This window comes from Macaca fascicularis, chromosome 13 (assembly GCF_037993035.2).
Source record: "Macaca fascicularis isolate 582-1 chromosome 13, T2T-MFA8v1.1".
NCBI lineage: Eukaryota > Metazoa > Chordata > Mammalia > Primates > Cercopithecidae > Macaca > Macaca fascicularis.
The window spans coordinates 112,598,465-112,622,545 of NC_088387.1; the positions used below are offsets into that span (position 1 = coordinate 112,598,465).

Here is a 24,081-nt window from a genome sequence, read left to right on the forward strand (position 1 = left end):
TGTCAATGCGTGTTCTCTGTTCTAGAAACTGACAACTCCTGCAAGGTGTGCTGCAGAGACCTTTCTGGCCGCTGTGTGCCCTACGTCGATGCTGAACAAAAGAACTTATTTTTGAGGAAAGGAAAGCCCTGTACAGTAGGATTTTGTGACATGAATGTGAGTATTTATGTCCAGCTTTTTCTGTAACAGCCAGATAGGAAGTTTTTATTTTGTAAGTACTTGATTTTGCAAATAAAAAGAAATCAAAACACAAATGGGGCTACATCCTTCTGGCCCATTGTTATCTATGAGTATTACTTAGGAGGAGAAGACAGAGTGCTTTTAGGTCCCTGCCTGTAGTTTCCTTCCATAGTGGGAGGCTTCGAGCCCAGAGACTGAGGACTGGGGTGGGGACTTTATGGTAAGGTTGGTTGGTTTTAGGCAGTGGGTCCTAATTATGTTTTCCTGGATTACTTACAGAATTGACTAAGATTGCAAAATTATTCAAGGTGTGATTTTGAAACAGGTGCTGAATGAGTGTAGGAAAGACGTAGAAGACTGCTTGACTTACTTAAGCCAGACCCTTTTGTTCTCTAGAGAAGCATAATTTTTCTCATGCAGAATGATGGGAGAGGGTTTCAAGGTTTAAGAGTCTTCACAGGGAGTCTGGCTGTGTTCTTCACTGTCCACTGTGTATGTGTAGAGTCCTTACTGGAATGCCTCATCTTTAGCAAACTGGTTTTCTTGATTTTTGTCTCCTGGTAATTCTAAATCACTTGTTAAAATGGACTAATTATCAAAGGGTTAATGACAGCACGTCCTACTTTCTGGGGTACTCATTACGCTGAAGTTATTGCCTTGTGTCAAAGATGGGAAAATGTTTGATTTTAATGAAGCCCTTTACATGTCAGTTATTTTTATAAAGCTACATTGCTTCTGAATACATTGTGTTTGGGAATGATGCTGTATGTTTTTTCTTTATAGGGCAAATGTGAGAAACGAGTACAGGATGTAATTGAACGATTTTGGGATTTCATTGACCAGCTAAGCATCAATACTTTTGGTAGGTGATTTCCCCAGATTATTTACTGAGAGCTGAGTTGATTTCTGTGATGACATTAGAAAAGTGTGCTTTCAGAGTGATATGCTCTAATTCTGCAGTAGAAGGTGGAAATATTCACTACTTTTGTTATGAAACAACTTTGTTGGCTAGAATAAAATGAACTCATAGATAGTCTGTCCCCGTGGAGCTTGGAGGCACAGATTTTCTGACAAGGGAAGTAAAGTCAAAATATTGGCTTCCTTCTTTACCCAAAAATATACATGTGACTAGCATAAGCATAGTTTAATGCTATAGACTGAATCCTGATTGATGTAAGAGTGTTTGACTGAATGCTATATACTGAATCCTGCTTGATGTAAAAGTGGGCCTCATATTTTGCAGAAGCAGGCAAAATCATGTCCTCATGATTTTATCATGATTTTATCATGTCCTCACAGGTCCATCATTTAATCACAAATAATATCCAGGTAACAAAAACTTTGTCTCCTTAAGCATTTACTAGTAGTAGCAGTCTATATGATTAGTTTGTTGACACAGTTACTCCAGGTAGCATGTTGAATATTCTGCAATCTCTTCCTATCAGCTAGTATACGAGGGCTGTTTCTTTAAAAGTACTTGGTAAGGAGAGATGGTCTGGTGTAATATAGTCAGCACGGACACTCTTCTCAATACTGTGTTGGTAGGAGTGTCTAGCCAGCAGCTCTGGCATATGATGGTAATATCCTAACAGCGTTTCACTTTAGATTTGTGAAGTACTTGGTCAAGACATTCACTGTTTGGAATTGTTCACAGGAAAGTTTTTAGCAGACAACATCGTTGGGTCTGTCCTGGTTTTCTCCTTGATATTTTGGATTCCTTTCAGCATTCTTGTCCATTGTGTGGTAAGTCACCAACTTTTAAGTAATTAAATATTTAAATGTTGATCAACTCCAACCATGTAATCTTTGGAAAAGATAAAACTTGTTCTTAGCAAAGTCTGGGCTGGTATTTCCAATAACTTTGGTGTTATTCCTAGGGGAACATATCTTATAGAAAGCTTAACTAACAGTCTTTAAAAAAAAATACTATTTGGCCGGGCACGGTGGCGCAAGCCTGTAATCCCAGCACTTTGGGAGGCCGAGATGGGCGGATCACGAGGTCAGGAGATCGAGACCATCCTGGCTAATACGGTGAAACTCCGTCTCTACTAAAAAATACAAAAAACTAGCCGGGCGAGGTGGCGGCGCCTGTAGTCCCAGCTACTCGGGAGGCTGAGGCAGGAGAATGGCGTGAACCCAGGGGGCGGAGCTTGCAGTGAGCCGAGATTGCGCCACTGCACTCCACCCTGGGCAACAGAGCGAGACTCCGTCTCCCAACAAAAAAAAAAAAACAAAAAAAAACAACTATTTTTGTGTGTTGGTGTTTTAATATATAAATTTCTTAGGAATTTTATACTTCTAAGCCTAGGAGACTGTTTAACTGGATTTGTCCAGGTCCTTTGATGAGTAAAGCCCTTAATTAAGGGCATTTCCAGGCTGACTTTGTTGCAATAGAGCAAATATCAAACTTCGGCATTTCAGATGTTCCCCATATATCATATAGATTATTGGCAGCAGATGGCTATGTCTGCAGAAGTAGGATGTAGGGACTGGGGCCCAGCTGTCATATAGAATATTTACATCTTCCCCAAAATGTAGGAGTAAGCAGTCTTTTCTGTTCTCATTCAGAATCAGTAACAGCTACAAGTTGAATTGGGCTTTGACTAAGGAACTCCTGGTCCTTTATAAATTTGAGGCCCCTTTTCATAACTGTTCTTACAAATCCATTCACTTGCATCTGTGGGGAATGGGGATTTGTCTACTGTAGAAATGAGAAAGTCAGACCCAGGCTTCCAAATTTCTTTTCCCAAACTCTTTCATAGTGGCCTTGCTATGAGCATTTAAAAATTCCAGCACAACTCTGATGACAAAGGAGTTTTTCCTGCTGCCTTCCTTTCCTTTCCTGCTGGCTTCTCCTGCCTAGGAGCCGTCTCACAGAGCAGCTCTTTCTCGGGGTGGTGAGCATGATGGGTGTAGGGAGGAAGATCTCTAGGGAGTACTTCTGCTGAAGAAAGCTGAAGGTGATGTGCTTGGCTTTGACAGATGTCTCTGGATGACAGTGCCATCCATCATGATTGCTTTTATTAGAGGATGGAACCTATTTTGTTTACAGGGAAGTTGCACACGTGGACAAGGCATGACCCTTGATTTCAGAGCAAAGCCTCTGACAGGAGGGAGGGCCATGGCTTGTTTCTGGCCATAGAATACATTGATGGTATCCAGACAGGAAGCCTAGTCCTGGACAGAGGTCCTTGCCCTTTGTTGCCTATTATGCTTCAGCCACAGGCAGGGATGGGGCAGCAGATGGCATGTGGTCAGCCTTCTGCAGAAGTAGGACGTAGGGATTGAGGCCCAGTTCCTCCAGCAGAGCATGGTCCACAGAAACTGGAGACAGCTAAGAAGAGAGTGAGGCCGTGGGCCAGGGCAGTGTGAGGGAGGCTGCAGGCCCAGCCACCTAGGTCTTCCTACCAGCCGCCCTTCCAGTCAGTGCGGTCCTGGTGTATCCAGCATCTGGGACATTTGTCATGTCATGCATAGGAAGATGCCCTTGTTATTCCCCTGCCCACAGAGGGATAAATTTCTCAGAAAACATAGTACTGAAACCTTGCCTCTTTTTGTACTTAATGCCAAAATGTATTTCCTTTGAGTGCAAAGCAAACACTTCTAGACTGGTGGCATAACTAAAGCTTGGGTGAGAAATGGATTATCTGTTGAGCCTGCTATCCTACAACTCAGGTTCTAAGTTCTTCAGTTAGTGTTAGGAATAGCCTGTGAGGAAATAGTACTCACTAACTGAATTGCATTTGTAGGGAATGACCTTTCTTCTTGCTCTTCCTTTCTAGGATAAGAAATTGGATAAGCAGTATGAATCTCTGTCTCTGTTTCACCCCAGTGTAAGTATACCATATGAAAGGAACACAATCTTTGCCTGGTCTTTAAGGCCCTGTTAGGCAAAGACCTTCAACTGACCCAGCAAGGCTTTCATTGGCTGATGGGAGGTCATGCTGCCGCGGGAAGGGGCTAGGTTGGAATGTTTACCCTCCTGACAACAGTGATGGTGAGCTTTCATCAGTCGCATGGATGGAGATTTAAAGAGCTGTGCTGTCCCCCTCCCAAGCCATAAGGAGCAATTTAGCCATTCAACACTTAATATTTTGAGATCAGTCTCTTGGGATCTTACTTTGAGAGGTTTGAATCCTCTTTTGGGTCTTCAAATGGCAAGTTTTCAGGATGCTTGAAAGCTAGTAATTAGTTTTTGCCATTAAAAGTAATGTCATTAATTACTTTTGCACCAGCCTAGTATTTTTTAGTCACTTCTTAGGTTGAGTGAGCCTCACCTAGCACTTTTTTGCCAAGAGGCATCACAGTACCAACAGAATAAGAGGCTGTTTGATGGGTAAGGTTGGAGCTGTGAGGACCTCTGATTAATCTTTTATTCCCATCAATTGAACCCATGTCTTTGCAGAATGTCGAAATGCTGAGCAGCATGGATTCTGCATCGGTTCGCATTATCAAACCCTTTCCTGCACCCCAGACTCCAGGCCGCCTGCAGCCTGCCCCTGTGATCCCTTCGGCACCAGCAGCTCCAAAACTGGACCACCAGAGAATGGACACCATCCAGGAAGACCCTAGCACAGACTCACATATGGACGAGGATGGGTTTGAGAAGGACCCCTTCCCAAATAGCAGCACAGCCGCCAAGTCATTTGAGGATCTCACGGACCATCCGGTCACCAGAAGTGAAAAGGCTGCCTCCTTTAAACTGCAGCGTCAGAATCGTGTTGACAGCAAAGAAACAGAGTGCTAGTTTAGTTGTGAGCTCTTTATAGATTTGACCTACAATCACAGCTTATATTTTGTGAAGATTGGGAAGTAAGGAAGTGACTTAACAGCAGATGCTGGTCATGTGTTTGAACTTCCTGCAGGTAAACAGTGCTTGTGTGGTTTGGCCCTTCTCCTTTTGAAAAGGTGAAGGTGAATCTAGCTTATTTTGGAGGCTTTCAGGTTTTAGTTTTTTAAATATCTTTTGACCTGTGGTACAAAAGCAGAAAATACAGCTGGATTGGGTTATGAATATTTATGTTTTTGTAAATTAATCTTTTATATTGATAACAGCACTGACTAGGGAAATGATCAGTTTTTTTATACACTGTAATGAACCGCTGAATATGAGGCATTTATTTGTGAAGACAACTGGAACACAAGAGGGTTTGCCTTTAACTAAAAGCAAAGGAGATAAATCTAGTTCTACATTGTCTCTAAATTATGGGTCTATTTCTAGTTACTACCCAGAGTTTTTAAGTAGCAGGGAAAATATACATCTAAATTTAGAAATCATTTGGGTTAATATGGCTCTTCATAATTCTAAGACTAATGCTCTCTAGAAATCTAACCACATACCTTACAGTGAGGGCTATACATGGTAGCCAATTGAATTTATGGAATCGACCAACTATTTAGGGCACTGATTTGCTGGGCAATTTTTCTGTATAAGTATCTTCATGTATCCCTGTTACTGATAGGGATACATGCTCTTAGAAAATTCACTGTTGGTGGGGCGCAGTGGCTCATGCCTGTAATCCCAGCACTTTGGGAGGCCCCAGCACTTTGGGAGGCCCCAGCACTTTGGGAGGCCGAGGTTGTGCCACTGCACTCTAGCCTGGGCTAGAGAGAGAGACTCTGCCTCAAAAAAAAAAAAAAAAAAAAAAAAAAATTCACTATTTACAAAACCTAGAATATTTACAAAACCTAGAATATTTAAAATACAAAGATTGCCTGTTTTCAAACACTAGTGAATAAGAGGGTGAAATATTTCTTAACAACAACAGGTTGTTTTGAATAGGCTGAGGTGTGATGAGACAGAATACTACCTGCCCTTAGGGTTGGAGGCTGTCTCCATAAGCAGATATTTGAATTACTCTTACTTTATTGCTGCAGGATTCTGGATGAGCTGCATTTACTGTGTGAAGGATTGAAAATCATTAACCTGAATTCTGATTTCTATAAATTGCCATTAAAAGCTTTTTCCCCCTAAGAACTAGAATGTGCTCACCAGCTAAAACATTTTAACTTGTAAACTTTGAGGGCAATTAACCAAGCCTGTGACTAATCATATCTCCTCCCATCCCCCATTTCCAAGGACATTTGTTACTCAGATACTTGTTATGCTAATACTTGAACTTGTACCTTATGGTATTTGCTATCTTTTAACTAGTCATGATATTCTTATACTTTACACTTTTAGAATTTGATACAAGGTGAGTGGGGTGTGTGGGTGTATGTATGAGTGAAACTGTTCTCAAAAGAATATAAGAAAACCATTTTTATAAAATTGTGACTTTAAAAAAAAAAGTCTTTACTTCATCATTTATAGAATTAACAAGCTGCTCAGGGTATATTTTGTAGCTATAGCACTGATACCTGCATTAACAAATACTGTCAAAACACAATGGACCTAAGTACAAAACTTCCCTGTAAAATCCTAATACTTTTATTATCAGTGGCAAAGGTTTAAGCCTGGGGAAAAAAGGGTACCTCTATGTATTGGCAACTTTGAGTTCTGTAGATTAACAAGCAGACTTGGGTCTCCTGTGATTGGCTAATGGTCTCCATCTCCCAGCAGACTTAATTCAGGTTTTGCTTCTGCTACATCCCGCCAGTAAGGAAGCAACAAAGGCAGAGAAGAGACCTTTTTCTCTATCAAAGGCCAGAGATGCGAGAACAAAAATTCATTCCCCTTTGGAGACAAATGTAGTCCATCTGATAAATAAGATGAGAAGTCCTAGAAGGGAGAGAAATTGGTTAAAGGTAGGTAACTGGCCAGGTGTGGTAGCTCACCCCTGTCATTCCAACATTTGGGGCCAAGGATACTGGAGGACAGGAGTTTGAGACCCTGTGTCTATAAAAAATTTAAAAAATACAAAATTCAGCTGGTTGTGGTGGCAAACACCTGTATTCTCACCTACTTGGGAGGCTAAGATGAGAGGATCACTTAAGCCTAGGAGTTCGAAGCTACAGTGAGCTGTCATCGCACCACTGAGCTCCAGCCTGGGTGACAGAGTGACTGTCTCCCCCCTCCCCCACCCCCCCAAAAAAAAGCAGGGGAGGGAGGGTAGAACTTTTCTAAATGCCAGCGTGTACCATATTCTCTCATTTGTGGCCCTGCGACAAAGATCACCAGCCCCTTTCATTGTAGGCATCTGACCAGAGTCGTCTTGGACTACAGTAGCACTGATGTGCTATTTACATAGGTGTTTGAACACACAGAGAACCCTTACTAGTGCTGTAGTACTATCTCCATATTATAGAATTAAGTTTCATGAAAGTCACTCACCATTAAGTGAGCTGGGACCTCATTCCAGGTCTTCTGAGTTGTATGACATGATTCTCAGGTTATTTCAAAGAACCTTAACAGGTAAATATGGCTTAGTAACGTAATCAGCAAAAAATGAAAAATTTGGTATTAGGAGTGTTCAGGGGCCCCATGAGTCAATATTGTTTTTGACTCTAGGCAGGTTTTTAGGTGGAAAGAACTTGTACCATCTAACGTGGAATAGTAATTGCTGGGACACGGGAGTCCAGTCTCCCTCCGCTCCCCTGAACTCAAGAGTATATATGTATTTTTGGAGACAGGGTCTTGCTTTGCTGCTCAGGCTGGAGTGCAGTGATGTGATCATGGCTCACTGCAGCCTCAACCTCCTGGGCTCAAGCGATCTTTCCAGCCTCAGGTCCCTGAGTAGCTGGGACTACAGGCACATGCCAGCATACCTGGCTAATTTTTGTGGTTTTTTTTAGAGATGGGTGTCTCATTTTGTTGTCTAGGCTGGTTTTGAACTCCTAGGCTCAAGCAATCCTCCCACCTCGGCCTCACAAAGTATTGGGATTACAGGCATGAGCGGCTATACCAGGCCCTGAACTCAAGAATTTTATCCATACAGCCATTTCTTTCTTGGGGAAGAATCTTACTAGCCAAGAGCTCTGTTAGAATCTGGGTGGCCAACTAGCTTACGTGACTTTTCTTTTTTGAGCTGGAGTCTCACTCTTGTTGCCCAGGCTAGAGAGCAATGGTACAGTCTCGCCCTACTTCAACCTCTGCCTCCCGGGTTCAGGTAATTTTCCTGCCTCAGCCTCCCAAGTAGCTGGAATTACAGGTGCCTGCCACCACGCGTGGCTAATTTTTGTATTTTTAAGTAGAGATAGGGTTTCACCATGTTTGCCAGGCTGGTCTCCTGACCTCAGGTGATCCACCTGCCTTGGCCTCCCAAAGTGTTGGGATTACAGGCATGAGCCACCGTGCCCGGCCCTATGTGACTTTTAATAGACCAGAAATGTAGATGCTATCATACAATACTAGCACTTCTTCCTCGGCCTTGGCTTTCTCATCTAGACAGCTGGAGATGAGATGATCTCTAAGGACGACCCTCCCAGTTTTTTTTAGATTGAAAAAGACATGTGAGCAAAACTAGCCCAGTAGTTTGTGTTTCCTTTCCTCGAGTAGCATAACTTTTCTACATAATCTAAGGTGGAATCTTAGACAACAGAACTCTGGATGTTGACTCCTTTGGCACTCAAGCTGCCAAGGCCCCTCCTGATCTGGGAATTCTGGAAGGTTCCAGTGCACTCAGGGTTTCAGAGGAAGACTAGAAGCCTAGGGTCCAGATTTACTTAGGCTCTCAGAGCCTCCAAAGGTGACTAGTGACTCAGCATCCACGTGGTGGTATGACTTCCCCACTGGTGACTAATTTCCCTATTGCAGATGTGTAATAAATGTGTAGGTCATTGGAAGGATTGGTATGGATTAATATTTAGGGGAAGAGGAAAAAGTTGGCACTTGGGTTAGTAATTCTTGGTTCTTTTCTATGTTGCTTTGTCCAAGTAGCCTAAACCTAACAGCTAGGAATAGAGGAAACCGGTGGAGCTGTGAGTCTTCCTGTTTGTCCAAAGAGCTTTCCGCACACTGGATCCTTCCTTCCCCTGAGTACTTCAAATATCAGTCCCATCAAAGCTTTCTCTCTGGATCCCAGCACAGCAATGACATGGCCTTTCATGTGCCCTGCTGAACAAGCTCTTTACAAAAGAGTAGTGCAAGGTCACAGAAAAATTTAAAAAGACCAGTGCCTGTCTACCCCTCTTCACCAGTATCTGTGTGGAACCTGAATTTAGCCATACCTTTCCTCACCCTAACCTCTGGCCACCACTGACCTGTTCTGTCACTGTAGTCTTGCCTTTTTTTGTGGGGGGTGGGGTGGGGTGAGACAGTCTCCCTCTGTCCTCCAGACTGGAGTGCAGTGATGTGACCTCTGCCTCCCGGGTTCAAGAGATTCTCATGCCTCAGCTTCCCGAGTAGCTGGGATTATAGGCGCCCTCCACCACGCCCAGCTAATTTTTGTATTTTTAGTAGAGACAGGGTTTTGCCATGTTGGCTAGGCTGGTCTCAAACTCCTAAACTCAGGTGATCCGCCTGCCTCGGCCTCCCAAAGTGATGGGATTACAGGAGTAAGCCACCGTGCCCGGCCCAAGTCTTGCCTTTTTGAGATACCAAACAGATGGACTTATGTAGTATGTAACCTTCAGAGACCAGCGTCCTTCCCTCAAACACCTCTGAGAGTCACCCACATTGCTGTGCATGTCAGTCCGTTCTCTTTATTGCCGAGTAGTATCCCATTCCATGGACACACCAGTTTCCCTATTCATCCACGGAAGGACACTGGGGTGCTTCCAGCAGGTAGGAATAATGCTGCTGTCAACAGTCACACCCAGGTTCTGGGTGAACCTAGTTTTCATTTCTCTGGGGCAGGTAACTCAGGAGTGGACTGCCAGGTCCTCCCTAAGTCTATGTGTGACTGCATAAGAAACCAGCTGTCTCCTGAGTGGGTGCACCATTCTATGGGACCTGCTTTTTACCTTTTATATTTGTGCTTTCAGGCTTTAAAACAAAGTAACTTAATTAGAACTACATATCTCCCACCGTTTTATTAGCCAATACTGTATTTAAATTCATTGTTTTACCTATTAACAAGTTTTAGCTTTCTGCCATTCTCTATATGAAAGAAGAACTTGGCCTCGATGTTCATAAATATGAACCATGTTTTGCTCATTTACACCACTGTGTACTAACTCCTAGCCAAGGAGCCTGGCTGAATAAGCTGCTGGGCTTGTGACCGTCCTGAAACCTCCATTCCTCCCCTCCCCCAAGCCTTTTTGTTTTCATTGGCTTAAAGGGATGACTGTCTTAGCTAAGCAGAGCCTTTCTAGGGAAAGCTGCTGCACACACACCTGGTTTACTTCTGTGTGATTCTATTTAGCCCGAGAGGACTGAGCAAGCCACCATACCTGGCTGTCCTGCATCAGGGTCCACAGGTCAAGTACGTCAGTCCCACAGTCTTGGGCCACTTGTAAACACGCATTGGCATATTCACCAACAACAGAGTTCAGGCGATTTAGTTTGCAACCTATTGAAGAGAAGAAATTGAGGTGGCAGTTGATAAACCCAAGTGCTGGCCCTTGTGTAAGTTCTACTGCACTCATCTAGACAGTTTCGAAATGCCATTAAATATTGACCTCACTTGGGCCAGCCCCAGGGTTTAGGGTATATGTTGATGAGCCTTGCAGGTTACTGGTGTGCTGCTCTACCCAGCAGAGGACAAGGTACAGTTGGAAGGAGCTGCCTTTAGTGGTAACCAGAGCCTTCGGAAGCGCCAGGGAGGATGTTCGAGAGGACACCTTGAACAGAGGCACAGAGGCAGAAAAGGCCCAGGAGGGCTGGGCTGCTTGGAGAGTGCCGGCTGCAGGAGCTGGGCTGGGGGCGGGTAAGGTCTGCACTGGTAAGAAATGCCAGGCCATGGAAGCTGAATGCTATGCTGACACCGCTGGCTTGTTACATGAAACAGCTGCATCGCAGCACAGCAAAACCATTTGTAGGCCTCAGACAGAGATCTACATTTTGATGCCTACAATTTTTACTAAATAGCTGTGTGCCTGAACAGCTTGCTTAACCGTCCTGAAGCTTTCTGCATCCTTATGATGACAGTGCCTACCTAGTTGCAGGAATATTGACAGGATTAAGAGACTAAACTCCAGCAAAGCAACTAGCACAGAGCTACTGAGTGTATCTAACAAGCGCAGGCTGCCTCATCCTCCCAGGGAGCCGCACCAGGGAAGGCTGGAGTGCAGTATCTGGGGATTGTGCTAGGTTGGTTTGGAGGGTGGGGCTGGGGCTAGGGGAGAAGGCTCAGGAGGCTGCAAACAGGACAGTGAGGGCTGGCAGGAGGTGGACTACAGAATGGTATTAAAGAGAAAGCATGAGGTTATGGGCAACTAGAGGCGGGCCACAGGAAGACGTAAGCTGGCCCAGGCTCTGCGTCACAGAGATCTACTCACCGGCTTTCATACTTGGGATCAATTGTTTATAAAATTCACCTAGATTATAACTAGCTACCCCATCCCTACAAAAAAAAATTAAAAAATTAGCTAAGCATGGTGGCACATGCCTGTGGTTCTAGCTACTTGGGAGGCTGAGGCAAGATGATCACCTGAGCCTAGAGGTCGAGGCTGCAGTGAGCTTGGAGCAAGCCACTGCACTATAGCCTGGGTGACAGAGCAAGACAGTCTCAAAAAATAACCAGCTGAATCTCTAGCGGACCAGTTATCGAGACCCCTCCTCTACCTGCTTTGCCCATCGCTGACCTTTTAAAAAGTCTGCATTGGGCTACATTCAAGGCTAGAAAGGGGAAATGAAATTAAACATTCAGAACTTCATATATACTATTTTCCTGGGAAACAGTAGACAAAAAGAAGTCTGAACAACTTCTGTGGACCGTGTTATGTAACATTTTTCCCTTCTGTTAAAACCAAGACGACACTGCCCCCCAATCGGTTATGGCTGCAGGCCCAGAAGCAAGCTGGGGGTCTGCAGTTGTCTCCAGTGGAGCTCTGTGGGCCTTAAACACCTCCCCTGCAGAACACTCTGGTATTTCACAACAATAGGGCCCGTCTGCCCTGATGTGATGCCCAGAGCCTACTGTCACCATGTCCCACAGGCTGGGGTTTCTCCCCAAGTTTGTCTGTGCCTCCAGTGTGTGGCACCCCTTGACATATGCTGTTTGTGACTTGAGAATGCATTGTATCCTCCTCTAAGGATGACAGGCCCTTTGAGAGCAAGCGACATAGCTACAACCCAACTGAACTGTAAACTTGTGTAACAGTAAGGACTTAGCTCTGAAGTCACACTTCCTGGATTTGATTCCGGGTTCTGTTACTGGCTGTGTGATCTTGGGCAGGTTCTGTCTTAGCCTCTCCAAGACTCAATTTCTCCACTGGTAAAGTAGGGACAGTAACAGTCTTCCATAAAGCTGTGGGATGCGTGCTATAGTGTGTATAAGAAACATCTGGTGTGCTGAAAATGGGCCCAGAAATCTACCTAAAAATAATAGTTAACTTTGAGTCAGACCATACTTTGAGAAATAGCTGTTCTGTGTTACAAAGCCAATAATTTGTCCTAGAATGTTGAGTTCTGGGTAGCTTAGAAAACTTCCAGGCCAGGCGCGGTGGTGGCTCACGCCTGTAATCCCAGAACTTTGGGAGGCTGAGGCAGGCAGATAACCGGAGGAGTTCGAGACCAGCCTGGCCAACATGGTGAAACCCGTCTCTACTAAAAATGCAAAAATTAGCCAGGTGTGGTGGTGCACACCCGTGATCCCAGCTACTCAGGAGGCTGAGGCAGAATTTGCTTGAGCCCAGGAGGCTAAGGTTGCAGTGAGCCGAGATCATGCCACTGCACTCCAGCTGACAGAGCAAGACTGTCTCCAAAAAAAAAAAAAAGATCTTCCATAATGCACATTTTCAACATTAACATTCAGCTGACCCTTGAACAACACAGGTTTGAACCGTGAAGGTCCACTTATGTGCAGAGGTTTTTCAATCAAAGGTGGATGGGAAACACAGCACTTGAGGGATGTGAGACCCAAGTATATGGAAAGCTGGCGACTCCTATCCGATCATTCCTATCCCAGCTTCACGTGTGCCAGGAAAAGCCCCAGGTGTAGACTTGCAAGTCAAGGCACATCAGCCCCCAGGCCCAGCCCCCACAGAGCACCACAGCTCTGCACAGTTGTCAGTGGCCTTCATGTGCACCTTGGAGCCTGGCAACTGTAAAGGTCAGCAGATGCCAGGCTCCCGGTTCCCTCCTGACCATCCAAAGCCAGAATCCCTTTTCTATGTCAAAAAAGGTCTCAGGTATGACATATTGGAAGCTATACTTTTATTAATTTTGGATGATTGAAAACAGACTGAAATGGACATACTGAGTCCATAAGAAACAGAAGCCCCAGGCAGGAAACCACTGTTTTATCAGAGTTCTTCCCTCAGCATTGCTATCCAGATTTGCTGAGACTGGCTGTGGTTTGTTTACCTTGTATGATGCACTCTTTTTCCCAGGCTGTTTCACAAAGTGGGGTCGGCGTGATGAGAATGACTCGATTCTCAGGGATGTCCACAGACTTCAGGTACTGCACCATGCTCTTTAAATTCGCAGCATACTCCTCCAGGGGAATGTGCTGCTTGGGATTCTCATCTGCTCAAGAGAAACAGGAGTACTCAACCATGCATATTTATTATAAGTGACCATTCAGGTGAACACACTTCTGCAAATGCCTGTTATTCATGATGTCACTGGGGGATTGTTTAACACCAAGGACACAGAAGGTTTTCTCCTTAGTGAATTAAAATGTATAGTTCTTCATAAAACAAGACTTCAAAGGCTCTAACTAGGGGCACTGTAAGTACTCTTGTCTTTTCATCACTAGTATCCAGATGGTTATTAATTATGTTGAATTTGTAAAGAAATTAAAGATCCCAGCCTGTTGAGTGAGACGGCCTAGGTTCAAATCCTGGCTTTGTCACTCCTCGCCACAGAACCACGGATACTTAGCCTTTCTGTACCTCATTGGTAAAATGGAAGATGGTAATAGGGTCTCCCCTCCTAGGACTGAAAATCAAAATAGCTAAGAGTTCACAGCACTGAGAGCAGGTGCCTTCACAAAGCAAGCACTCAGTCTAAACAAATGGCACCTATGACTACTACTACTATTACTGCAAAGGAGTATTTTCTAGACAGGCTCTCACTGAAGTATTACAAGCGTCATTGTATACCATTTGCTAACCACATGTAAGTACAGTATCAAGAAAAACAAAGTCACCAATGATCCTACCACCCAGAAAACCACTGTTGGCATTTGGATGTATATCTTTCCAGTCCTTTCATGAAGATATGTCCACTTTTACAAAAATGAGTTTGCGTGAAGATTATATTCACACTGAAGACTTTATATTTTGCTTTTCTCTACAGATTGTTTTAGAGACAGGTTCTCGCTCTGTCACCCAGGCTGGAGTGTAGTGTGATCACAGCTCACTGTAACCTGGAACTCCTGGGCCCAAGCAACCCTCCCCTCCCAGCTCAGCTTCCTAAGCTGGGACTAGCCGGGACGAGCATGCATCACCACACTTGGCAAACTTTGTTGCTGTTGAGACAGAGTCTCACTCTGTTGCCCAGGCTGGTCTCAAACTCCTGGCCTGGCCTCCCACTGTTGGGATTACAGGCATGAGCCACCATGCCTGGCTCACATAACATATTATGAGCTTTTCTGTGTCCCTAGTCCTCAAAAAAATGGTATTTAGTTGTAGGGTGACCACACGATGTTCGTTTCCTTACTGTACAGCTTCTAATCTGCTGTTATAAATAGCAATACATGGCCAGGTGCGGTGGCTCACGTCTGAAATCCTAGCACTTTGGGAGGCCGAGGCAGGTGGATCATCTGAGGTCAGGAGTTCGAGACCAGCCTGGCCAACATGGCAAAACCCTGTCTCTACTAAAAATACAAAAATTAGCCAGGTGTGCTGGCAAGCACCTGTAATCCCAGCTACTCGGGAGGCTGAAGCAGGAGAATCATTTGAACCTGGGAGGTGGAGGTTACAGTGAGCCGAGATCTTATCACTTCATTCCAGCCTAGGCAAAAGAGCGAAACTTTCTCAAAAAAAAAAAAAAAAAAAAAAAAAAAAAAAAAAAAGGCAATACACAGAAATCTCTGCACATACATCTGGCTGCGTATCTGAATATTTCCTTAGGCTGAATTTCTACACGTGGGCAGTCCCTTGGCGCATACCGCCTCACAGCTTTCCAGAGGATTACAAACTATTCTCTCACCAGGAACGTAAGAGTTCCAATCTTATTTCATGCCTGTCAGCTATATGTATTACTGCTTCATATTGCTTTACTCCTATGAGTCAAAAATCAAAATACCTTGTTTTAATTGACATTTTTTTAAGTTTTCACACATTTTCAAATATGTATTTGCTGTCAAATTTCTCCTTTTATCTGTTCCTGTCCTTTGCCTATACTTTCTATTGGAGTTAGTATTTTTCTTATTGATCTCTACACTAAAGACATTACTCTCGTCTGCCACATTTTTTGGATATTTTCCTTAACACACATCATTTTCTTTTTCAGTTTTTTCCTAGCCTAAGCTATTTTAAGTTTATTTCGTAAACCTGTTTTTCCTCTGTGGCTTCTTCCACTGCTCTTATACTTAGGAAATGTTTTTCCTTTTCCTAAATTTGATAAGAACGCATCTTTTTAAAAAATTCTGTTTTGAATTTTCTTACGGTTTTTGGTACAAGATAGAAAGTGAAGATTAATTTCTTCCCAAATAGAATGGTTACCGTGCAGGGTCTCCCGATGCCTGTAATCTAGATAATCTTTCTCGCAGGCAGCAAGAATTCCTCTTACTGCAGCTGTGTTCCTTCATGTCCAGCCTCAACGCAGATGCCTCCCAGCATGCCTGTGAACAGCAGACCACACCACTTCTGTGGCACAAGGAGGGGCACAAAAGAAATTTCTGGAAGATGACTACCTCACTTCCCAAAACAAAGGCTGGTTTTTCTTGTTTATAGAATGCAGAAGGCTTTTTTCAAGAGTAGAAAGGGAAGAAAGGCCTCTTACACAGCTAGCTTTCCTCTAGTCACAGCAGCAATTCTTCAGCAATCAAGCAGAGACCATCTCCTTTTCCAAACCCACACTCAACCACTGCCCAGGATTCAAGCCTAACTGAGGTCAGGGTGGCTGCTCCCCTGAGACACCCTCCCCCTAAGACACTCCACCAGCCGCATCAGTGTGATGCAACCACAACGTATCCTTAAGCTTTCTGCTGCCACATGCATCAACTAAAGAGAAAAACATTACAAACCTAGCATAGCACTAACAGACTAGAAAATATTTAAGTGTTTGCAAGATTAGGACTGCCAGCAACCGAGGCATGTAGAAACCAGGTCGAGAATAAAATCCACCAGTGTTAAAGCCAGGAATACATATAAACTCAAGGAACTCATAAGCTTGGCAAAACTGTATCTATTGGGAGAAAGTAAACAGTTGAAAAAAGTATATTAAATATAAGTTTGCTGTAACATAAAAATGATTAAAAGTGAGCTAGAAGAACATAAAAAATGCTTTTACCTTTTAATGCACTGTCATTGGCCCCAAAGAAAATTGTAACTGCTACTGGGATGTCCAAGCTATTTCCTTTCCTGATTAATCTTGGAAGGATAATTTTGGCCCATCTGGTATTGTAACCTGAGAATCCACGATTCAGAACATCACATTTTCTGAAACGAAAAATTTTAAAAGATGAATTGTGGGCAAGAAGTGTTTATGGTCCCAGTAACCAGCCTTTAGTGAGGGTGTGCTCTCTGGGATTCTGAGCCCGTCACATGTCTCTAAGCCACCCCCAGGTTTCACTTTGATAGGAGCAAGAACATAGTTGAAGCATGCTAATCTTAAGCCTTTCAAAGATATACGTAAATATGCCATACTCCTCCATGAGAGGAGTAATTTTATATAAAGGGGCTGTGATGAAGTCTACAGCCTACTTGACTTCAAGCATGGTATAGTGGGGTGCTTTTAAAATGGAGTTCACAAAAGATCTCAGCAAGTATCTCAGGTAAAGTCACTAATATCCTGGAACTTAGTTTAGTTTATATTTAAATAGTCTATAGAATATTTGAGATTTCTGGTTTTGATTAGTTTTAGTATTCATTGTGTTTCAACTTAAACTGGTTCATTAGTAGGCTTTTTGTTTCCTTCTTAAAAATAGTTGGATTCACGGTACTGTAGGTGTAATGGGGGGGGGAGGGAAAAGCCGGGTTGTCTGGATTTATTCTTGGCTCCATCTGTGACTAGGTGTGACCCTGGGCGTGCTGTGAGCCTTCCTCACATGTCAAGTGAGGAGAACAGTTAAGGAACAGGAAGTAGGTTTAAAACCCCTCAGAGAATACCAGTCACATAAGAGGGACCCTTGTTTTCTTAGTCTTGGTAAAATGATATGATTTGGGATTTGCTTCAGAATAATCCAGAATAATCCATAGGAGGAGGGATGGATGGGCTCATTTCACTCTTTGCTTCTGTAGATATTTAAAGTTGTCCATAAAGTTTTCTTAAAATGACTCCTGGGGTTCAATTTACGATTAGTAAATCAATATGGTTCATCTTGGTGTATTCACATTCCTATATGTGCATAACCAAGCAGAGAAGCTGGAGCACTAGTGGAGAACTGCAGGCCACCGCATTAGGCAGTGGGCTCCAAAGCAGCACAAGGGGACACTTTTTATGACACTACTCAAAGTTCTCAGGCGACATTTATAAACTGGAGAACATTAACCAAAACTCAGCCTGCCTTCAAAGTGAGATTGCTTTTGTCTGTAATGATACAATGGTGACAAGCCATTTTACAGAGTGAAATCACGATACGTTAAAATGAAGTGCTGGGCTGGGTGTGGGGGCAAATGCCTGTAGGTCCCAGCTACTCAGGAGGCTGAGGTGATGGTGGCTTTAGCCCCAGAGGTGAAGGCTGCAGTGAGGCCTGATCACAATGCTGCACTCCGGCCTGCGGGAGAGTTGTCGGGTGTCTGAGCCCAAGCTAAGCCATCATAACCCCTGTGACCTGCACGTATACATCGAGGTGGCCTGGAGCAACCGTTAAACCACAAAAGGAATGAAACAGCTAGTTCCTGCCTTAACTGATGACATTCCACCATTGTGATTTGTTCCTGCCCCACCCTTATCAATCGACCTTGTGACATTCCTCCCTGGACAGTGAGTCTCAGGAGCTCCCCACAGAGCACCTCGTGACCCCCTCCCCTAACAACAGATAACCACCTTTAACTGTAATTTTCCACTACCTCCCCAAATCCTACAAAACTGCCCCAGCCCATCTCCCTTTGCTCTTTTCAGACTCAGCCCACTTGCACCCAAGTGAATAAACAGCCTTGTTGCTCACACAAAGCCTGTTTGGTGGTCTCTTCACATGGACGTGTGTAACAAGAGTGAAACCCCGTCACAAACAAAAACCATCAAAACCCAAAATAAAGTGCGGCAGAATTGTGACAAGGTGAGTCTCAGTCATGGCAGCACTTCAAAAAAAAAAAAAAAAGGCAAAGTAGCTTCCTACCAGTGTGGCGTGGCAGTAAAACCGCAAGCTCTGCGATCACAGCAGCTGGACTTAGATCTGTCTGCCGTTGACTAGCAAAGAGGCACTGGCCATTTACTTGATTTGTCTGAATCTGCCCAGCCATCAGAGCTCAACCCTAAAATATCTAATTGGTCAGACTGAGTGAAGACTAAATTTTTTCAGTTCCTTCTCCTATATATTAGGGAAGGCAAGCAAAATTAACAAAGGAGAAATGTTCTATTCAGAACTATCCATCCGTAAGATGGATCCCTAAGACATTTTCCATCTGCAAGTACTCAAGTATCGGAAACCACTCTCACCTGACCAGCTTGTCAGCCAGCGATGCTCCCCATCCACCCTGCTGGAAGGAAAACTGGAGGAAGAAAAGCCCATTATTACTTATGACTGTAACGGGGCATCTCAGCAAGGGCAGCTCTGATTGGCCAACTTCTGTTTTCTCCGCACTCCCTTCTTGGCTTTGATTGCCTCACTGTGAGGTCATTTTGGGGATTACAGGTAAGTACACCTGGCAGCACTTTAGCAGAGGGGGATTTTTCTCTATCAAAAGCTAAACAGCCTGTAATCCCAGCACTTTGGGAGGCCGAGGCGGGCGGATCACATGAGGTCTGGAGTTCGAGAGCAGCCTGCTCAACATGGCGAAACGCCGTCTCTACTAAGAATACAAAAATTAGCCCGGTGTGGTGGTGCACGTCTATAATCCCAGCTACGCGGGAGGCTGAGGCAGGAGAAACGCCTGAATCCGGGAGGCAGAGGTTGCAGTGAGCCGAGATCGCGCTACTGCGCTCCAGCCTGGGCGATAGAGCGCGACTCTGTCTCAAAAAAACCCGGGGGGAAAAAAAAAGCCAAACAGAAATCTAAGTTCAGGAAATAAAGTCAAAGGTCAGTGAGGAAACTGAAGGCCATGCCGCCTCACTGCTGTGCAGGTTACCGGGCTGAGGATCAACACTTTTTCATACACATTCCCATGGAATTCGGGAAGCCCCGACTGCCCCATATGCCTAAAACTAATGTTACCAGTTAGGGGCGTACACAGAAAACCTGGTGAAGCAAGTCCTAAGAGGACGACACACGCAGGAATGGACTTTCTACTCCCTCCCCGAAGTAAGAACCTGCATTTAGAAGACCGTTCCCTTCACGGGAGGTGAGAGGATCTTGGATGAAGGGATGGTCCTTTTCTACCTAATTCCTGAAGGCATTTTACTTCCAAGGTCAACCCCTAACGGCCCCACCTGTGCCCGCAGGGAGTGCGGCGAGCGGGTTCACGGCGCCTCCGCCCGGAGCCGACCGCGGGGCCTCCTGGGACACAGCGCGCGGTCGCCCTGAGTCGCTCACCGGGACCCGGAGGGGAAAGGCCGCTGCCCAGGAGGGCGCTGAAGGGACGACCGCGCATCTCGACCCGGTGGGAGGCGGCGAGGGGCGGGCAGCGCGGCCGGGTCCCCTCGCGTCTGTGCCGGGAGCCCTCAGGCGGCCACCAGGGGACCCGTCGCTCCTCCGGGGTCGCCACGGGCGTGGCCAGACCTCCGGCCCAGCCGTCTCAGGGGCCGAAAAGGACGGCGGGGAGCCTCGGCAGCGACCCCGCAGGGAGGCCGGGGCGGAAGGCCGAGCCTCGGGGCGGCGGTACCTGGGTGATGGAGTCCCCGAAGAGCAACAAGCGAGGCCAGAGCAGGGCGCTCCCGCAGCCCGCGGCCTCGCACAGCGCCATGGAGCCGCCGGTCGGGGCGGGGCGGAGCCGCCAGCCGGGAGAGGCGCCTGCGCAGTGGCCGCCCGTGGGTTCCAGGGGCAGGGCTCGTCCGGCACCCAAGCGGTCACTTTGGTGAGGCACAAAGGTCGTTGCCTCTCGGACACCGGAGTCCGTTTGCAAGAAGCTCGGCCTCCGCGCTTGTCCACTCACAGCAAGGCTGCCCCCAGGGAATCCGAAACCCGCGTCCCGCCGCGTGGTTCCCAGAAGAAAAGCGGTTCTGGGCCGCCCTAAGAGCACCCTGCGCTCCGCGAGTGCAGGTGCGTTCGGCAAAGGGCAGGAGTGTGTCCGCAGGACGCGCGGCGGGAACCACAGCTGGCCCTCGGTGGGGCGGAGGGCTGCTCCAGGCCCCCCTGGAAGAGGTCGTGGGGTGCGGGCGCGGCCTCCTGCGCCAGGCGTCACTCTGGAGGGCCTGTAACACCCAAGAGGGCGCAGGCACTGCGGAAACCCTGGCAGTACCTCGTGGTTCTGCGAATGATAAGGGAAAGCAGCTGCACGTTCAGTGCGCGCGCAGCCGCTTTTCTTTTTCCCGCCGTTGGGTGGATGCGCGGATACGGAACCCCGCGGACGCACAGCACTGAGTTATTTCCAAGGGATTCGTCTGTTAAAACGTGGTTGTAATGCAACGTTCTTACCTCAACTGTGCAGTGAAGTTCGGCGGCCGAGCTAAAAACGGGTGGGAAGGATGCCTTGAAATCACAGAGCTGCAGATGAATAACAGAAGGGCCAGGGGAGCCGGCGCAGTAGGTTACCCAAGCTCGCTTGGATCACCTGGGGGAGCTTTATAAATAAGATCCAACCAAAGGCCCTCACTCCAGCCGACTAACTCACCTCCTGTTAGCAGGACTTGGGTACAGGTGCACTTGTAATGCACCCCACGTGATTCCCACGGGTAGCCCAGATTGAGAGGCCCTGCTAGAGGAAGCAAAGGTGCCTGGACTTCCTCTTTATCACAAGGACTTCATTAAGGCCTTCAAGCAGCTGAGGCCCGAGGCCAAGTCTGTTCCAGGAATCAGCTGTAGGGGAGGAGATGGAGGGGGTTGCAGGAATTCCGAGGGGAGAGAAGACTTGGGCTCGAACAGCAGCAGTGGAGATGAAGACAGATTCAAGTGCTACTTAGAATCCTTATTATGAACTCAAATTGGTTACCCCATGGGAGAGGGTAACCAGCAGCGGTTGCTGTCGGCAGATCTTGATGGTTTCGATGGGAACTGCACATATATGCCTGGAAGAAGAATCCATAAATTCTAAAATAATGGGCAGTTTATTTAGTTCTAGAATAATGGACAAATTAGTTGGCAATTTAGCAGTATTCAGGCTGTTGGAATAAAGGCCATTTGACATCAAAAGTAAACAGGCTCCCCCAGAGAAACGAATGCATTTTATTTTAGGTAACAGAAGTACAGTCAAGGATTTTAAAAGTTCATATACAGGAACAGTGTCAGTGAACCGGCGTCAGGGCCTCGTACAGTCTCTGTGCAGCCAGCTCCACCATTTCTCGGAGGGATTCATCATCTTCGCTTCCCTCTTCACATTCTACAGTCTGAAAGTGAGGCACAAACAAGACTTTGTTAGCATTAAGTCTAGAATCATTACATGGAAGATAAATGAATACTCTTAAAAAACCATCATCTCATAAATTAGCCAGGTGTGGTGGCGTGTACCTGTGGTCCCAGATACTCAAGAGGCTGAGGTGGGAGGATCACTGAGCCGGGGAGGTTGAGGCCGCAGTGAGCTGTGATTACACCACTGCACTCCAGTCTGGGCGGCACAGCGAGACCCGGTCTCAAAAAAAAGAACAGCCATCTCTGTGGGCAGAGGTCACAGTGGGACTGATTACCATGAAACAGAAGGGCCGCCCTACACACTTGTGGGCGTGCAGTGCTTCCTGACGGCACGATGGTCCGAATTAGTGATGATTTGATGCAGGGGGGAAAGACTGGGGAAAAGTCTAGTAAACTACATTTACATCAAAGCCCACATTTTGATCCGGTAAATGATACTCCAGGGAAGTTCATCTATGCCACACAAATTACTTGGCAAGGAATGGATGTGGCTATCTACTCAACATTTGGTATTGAATTTGATTGAAAATCACTAATAATCTTCTAGTTACTTCGTTTTTGTTGTTGTTTTGAGACAGTCTTGCTCTGTTGCCCAGGCTGGAGTGCAGTGATGTGATCTCAGCTCACTGCAACCTCCGTCTCTCGGGTTAAAGTGATTCCCGGGTTCTCCTGCCTCAGCCTCCCAAGTAGGTGGGATTACAGGTGCACCACCACGCCTGGCTAATTTTTGTATTTTTAGTAGAGATGGGGCTTCACCATGTTGGCTATGCTGGTCTCAAACTCTTGACCTCAGATGATCTACCCACCTTGGCCTCCCAAAGTGTTGGGATTACAGGCATGAGCCACCACGCCTGGCCTCTAGTTCTTTTTTTTTTTGGAGATGGAGTCTCGCTCTATCATCCAGGCTGGAGTGCAATAACATGATCTTGGCTCACTGCAACCTCTGCCTCCCTGGTTCAAGCAATTCTCCTGCCTCAGCCTCCCGAGTAGCTGGGACTACAAGCACCTGCCGCCATGCCTGGCTAATTTTTTTGTATTTTTTTAGTAGAGACGGGGTTTAACTGTGTTGCCCGGGCTACTTTTGGATTCCTCAGCTCAGGCAATCCGCCCGCCTCAGCCTCCCAAAGTGCTAGGATTACAGGTGTGAGTCACGGCACCTGGCTTTTTTTTTTTTTTTTTTTTTTGAGACAGAGTCTTGCACTGTCACCCAGGCTGGAGTGCAGTGGTGCGATCTCGGCTCACTGCAAGCTCCGCCTCCCGGGTTCATGCCATTCTCCTGCCTCAGCCTCCCGAGTAACTGGGATTATAGGCGCCCGCCACCATGCCTAGCTAATTTTTTGTATTTTTAGTAGAGACAGGGTTTCACTATGTTGGCCAGGCTTGTCTCGAGCTCCTGACCTTGTGATCTACGTGCCTCGGCCTCCCAAAGTACTGGGATTATAGGCGTGAGCCACCGTGCCTGGCCTCTAGTTACTTCTTAAAGCTCAACTACAAAACACTATATGCTGTTTAAAGAAGGTTTTTATCATACCATAAACATTTCCCATTAAAAACTTAGGAAAGAGGAAAAGACCACCTATGACCTAATGATAACTACGGTTACCATTTCAGTGTAGTAACACATATATATAATTATATATATATATATATATGTATTAAAAACAAAAAAAGTATAATTTCTTATATGTACTATCTTGTAACTTTTTTTTTTTCACTCAACAATACATAGTGGACAACTGTGCACATGAATAAACCTGCCTCATCTTTTGCTGGTACAAATGTATGGGGCACATGTGCAGTTTTGTTACATGTAGAGAGAGCTCAATGGTCTAATCAGGGCTTTCTGGGCACCCATCACCTGGACAGCAAACCCTGTACCCATCACCCGCCCCGACACTCTTCTGAGTTTCCATGGTGTATCATTCCACTCTCTATGGCCATGTGTGTACATTTTTTTAGTATACTTCTCAGTGAGAAGATGGGATACCTAACTTTCTGTGCCTGGCTTATTTCACTAAAGATCTCCAGTTCCATCCATATTGCTGCAAGGGACATAATTCCATTCTTTTTGATGGCTGAATAGTATTCCATTGTGTACATATACCACATTTTCCTTTTCCATTCTTCTGCTTATGGACACTTA

The 24,081-nt window shown here is 45.7% G+C and overlaps 3 protein-coding genes across 17 annotated transcripts in view; 1 reads left to right on the top strand and 2 right to left on the bottom strand.

The window, feature by feature from the left end:
* The window catches only part of ADAM17 (ADAM metallopeptidase domain 17), a 68,896-nt gene extending 63,513 nt beyond the window's left edge, over window positions 1–5,383 (top strand). For both annotated transcript variants that reach the window (XM_005576588.4, XM_045369822.3), the window contains 5 exons: window positions 26–156; window positions 964–1,042; window positions 1,835–1,923; window positions 3,963–4,013; window positions 4,586–5,383. In XM_005576588.4, coding sequence (XP_005576645.2) covers window positions 26–156; window positions 964–1,042; window positions 1,835–1,923; window positions 3,963–4,013; window positions 4,586–4,927 — 692 coding nt within the window. In that variant the 3' untranslated portion in view covers window positions 4,928–5,383. The remainder of the gene's footprint in view (window positions 1–25; window positions 157–963; window positions 1,043–1,834; window positions 1,924–3,962; window positions 4,014–4,585) is intronic.
* Window positions 1–20,373, bottom strand: part of IAH1 (isoamyl acetate hydrolyzing esterase 1 (putative)) — a 42,084-nt gene extending 21,711 nt beyond the window's left edge. Inside the window, exons 1-7 of one of the 8 annotated variants that reach the window (XM_074012380.1) lie at window positions 20,257–20,373; window positions 18,935–18,987; window positions 16,625–16,773; window positions 15,835–15,953; window positions 13,529–13,690; window positions 10,453–10,571; window positions 6,455–6,901 (exon numbers count right to left, since the gene is read on the bottom strand). In XM_074012380.1, coding sequence (XP_073868481.1) covers window positions 6,719–6,901; window positions 10,453–10,571; window positions 13,529–13,634 — 408 coding nt within the window. In that variant the 5' untranslated portion in view covers window positions 13,635–13,690; window positions 15,835–15,953; window positions 16,625–16,773; window positions 18,935–18,987; window positions 20,257–20,373 and the 3' untranslated portion in view covers window positions 6,455–6,718. Of the gene's footprint in view, window positions 1–6,454; window positions 6,902–7,449; window positions 7,527–10,452; window positions 10,572–13,528; window positions 13,691–15,834; window positions 15,954–16,624; window positions 16,774–18,934; window positions 18,988–19,864 lie in introns of those variants that run through there. The other 7 variants (XM_045369827.3, XM_074012382.1, XM_005576589.5 and 4 more) reach the window with 7 other exon arrangements.
* Window positions 20,374–21,739: 1,366 nt separating this feature from the next.
* Window positions 21,740–24,081, bottom strand: part of CPSF3 (cleavage and polyadenylation specific factor 3) — a 51,232-nt gene continuing 48,890 nt past the window's right edge. For all 7 annotated transcript variants that reach the window (XR_012422694.1, XR_001484384.4, XR_012422691.1 and 4 more), the window contains one exon: window positions 21,740–21,916. Coding sequence is in view for 3 of the 7 variants with exons in the window: in XM_074012377.1 (XP_073868478.1) it covers window positions 21,815–21,916 (102 nt within the window). In the remaining 4 variants the exon portion in view is untranslated. The remainder of the gene's footprint in view (window positions 21,917–24,081) is intronic.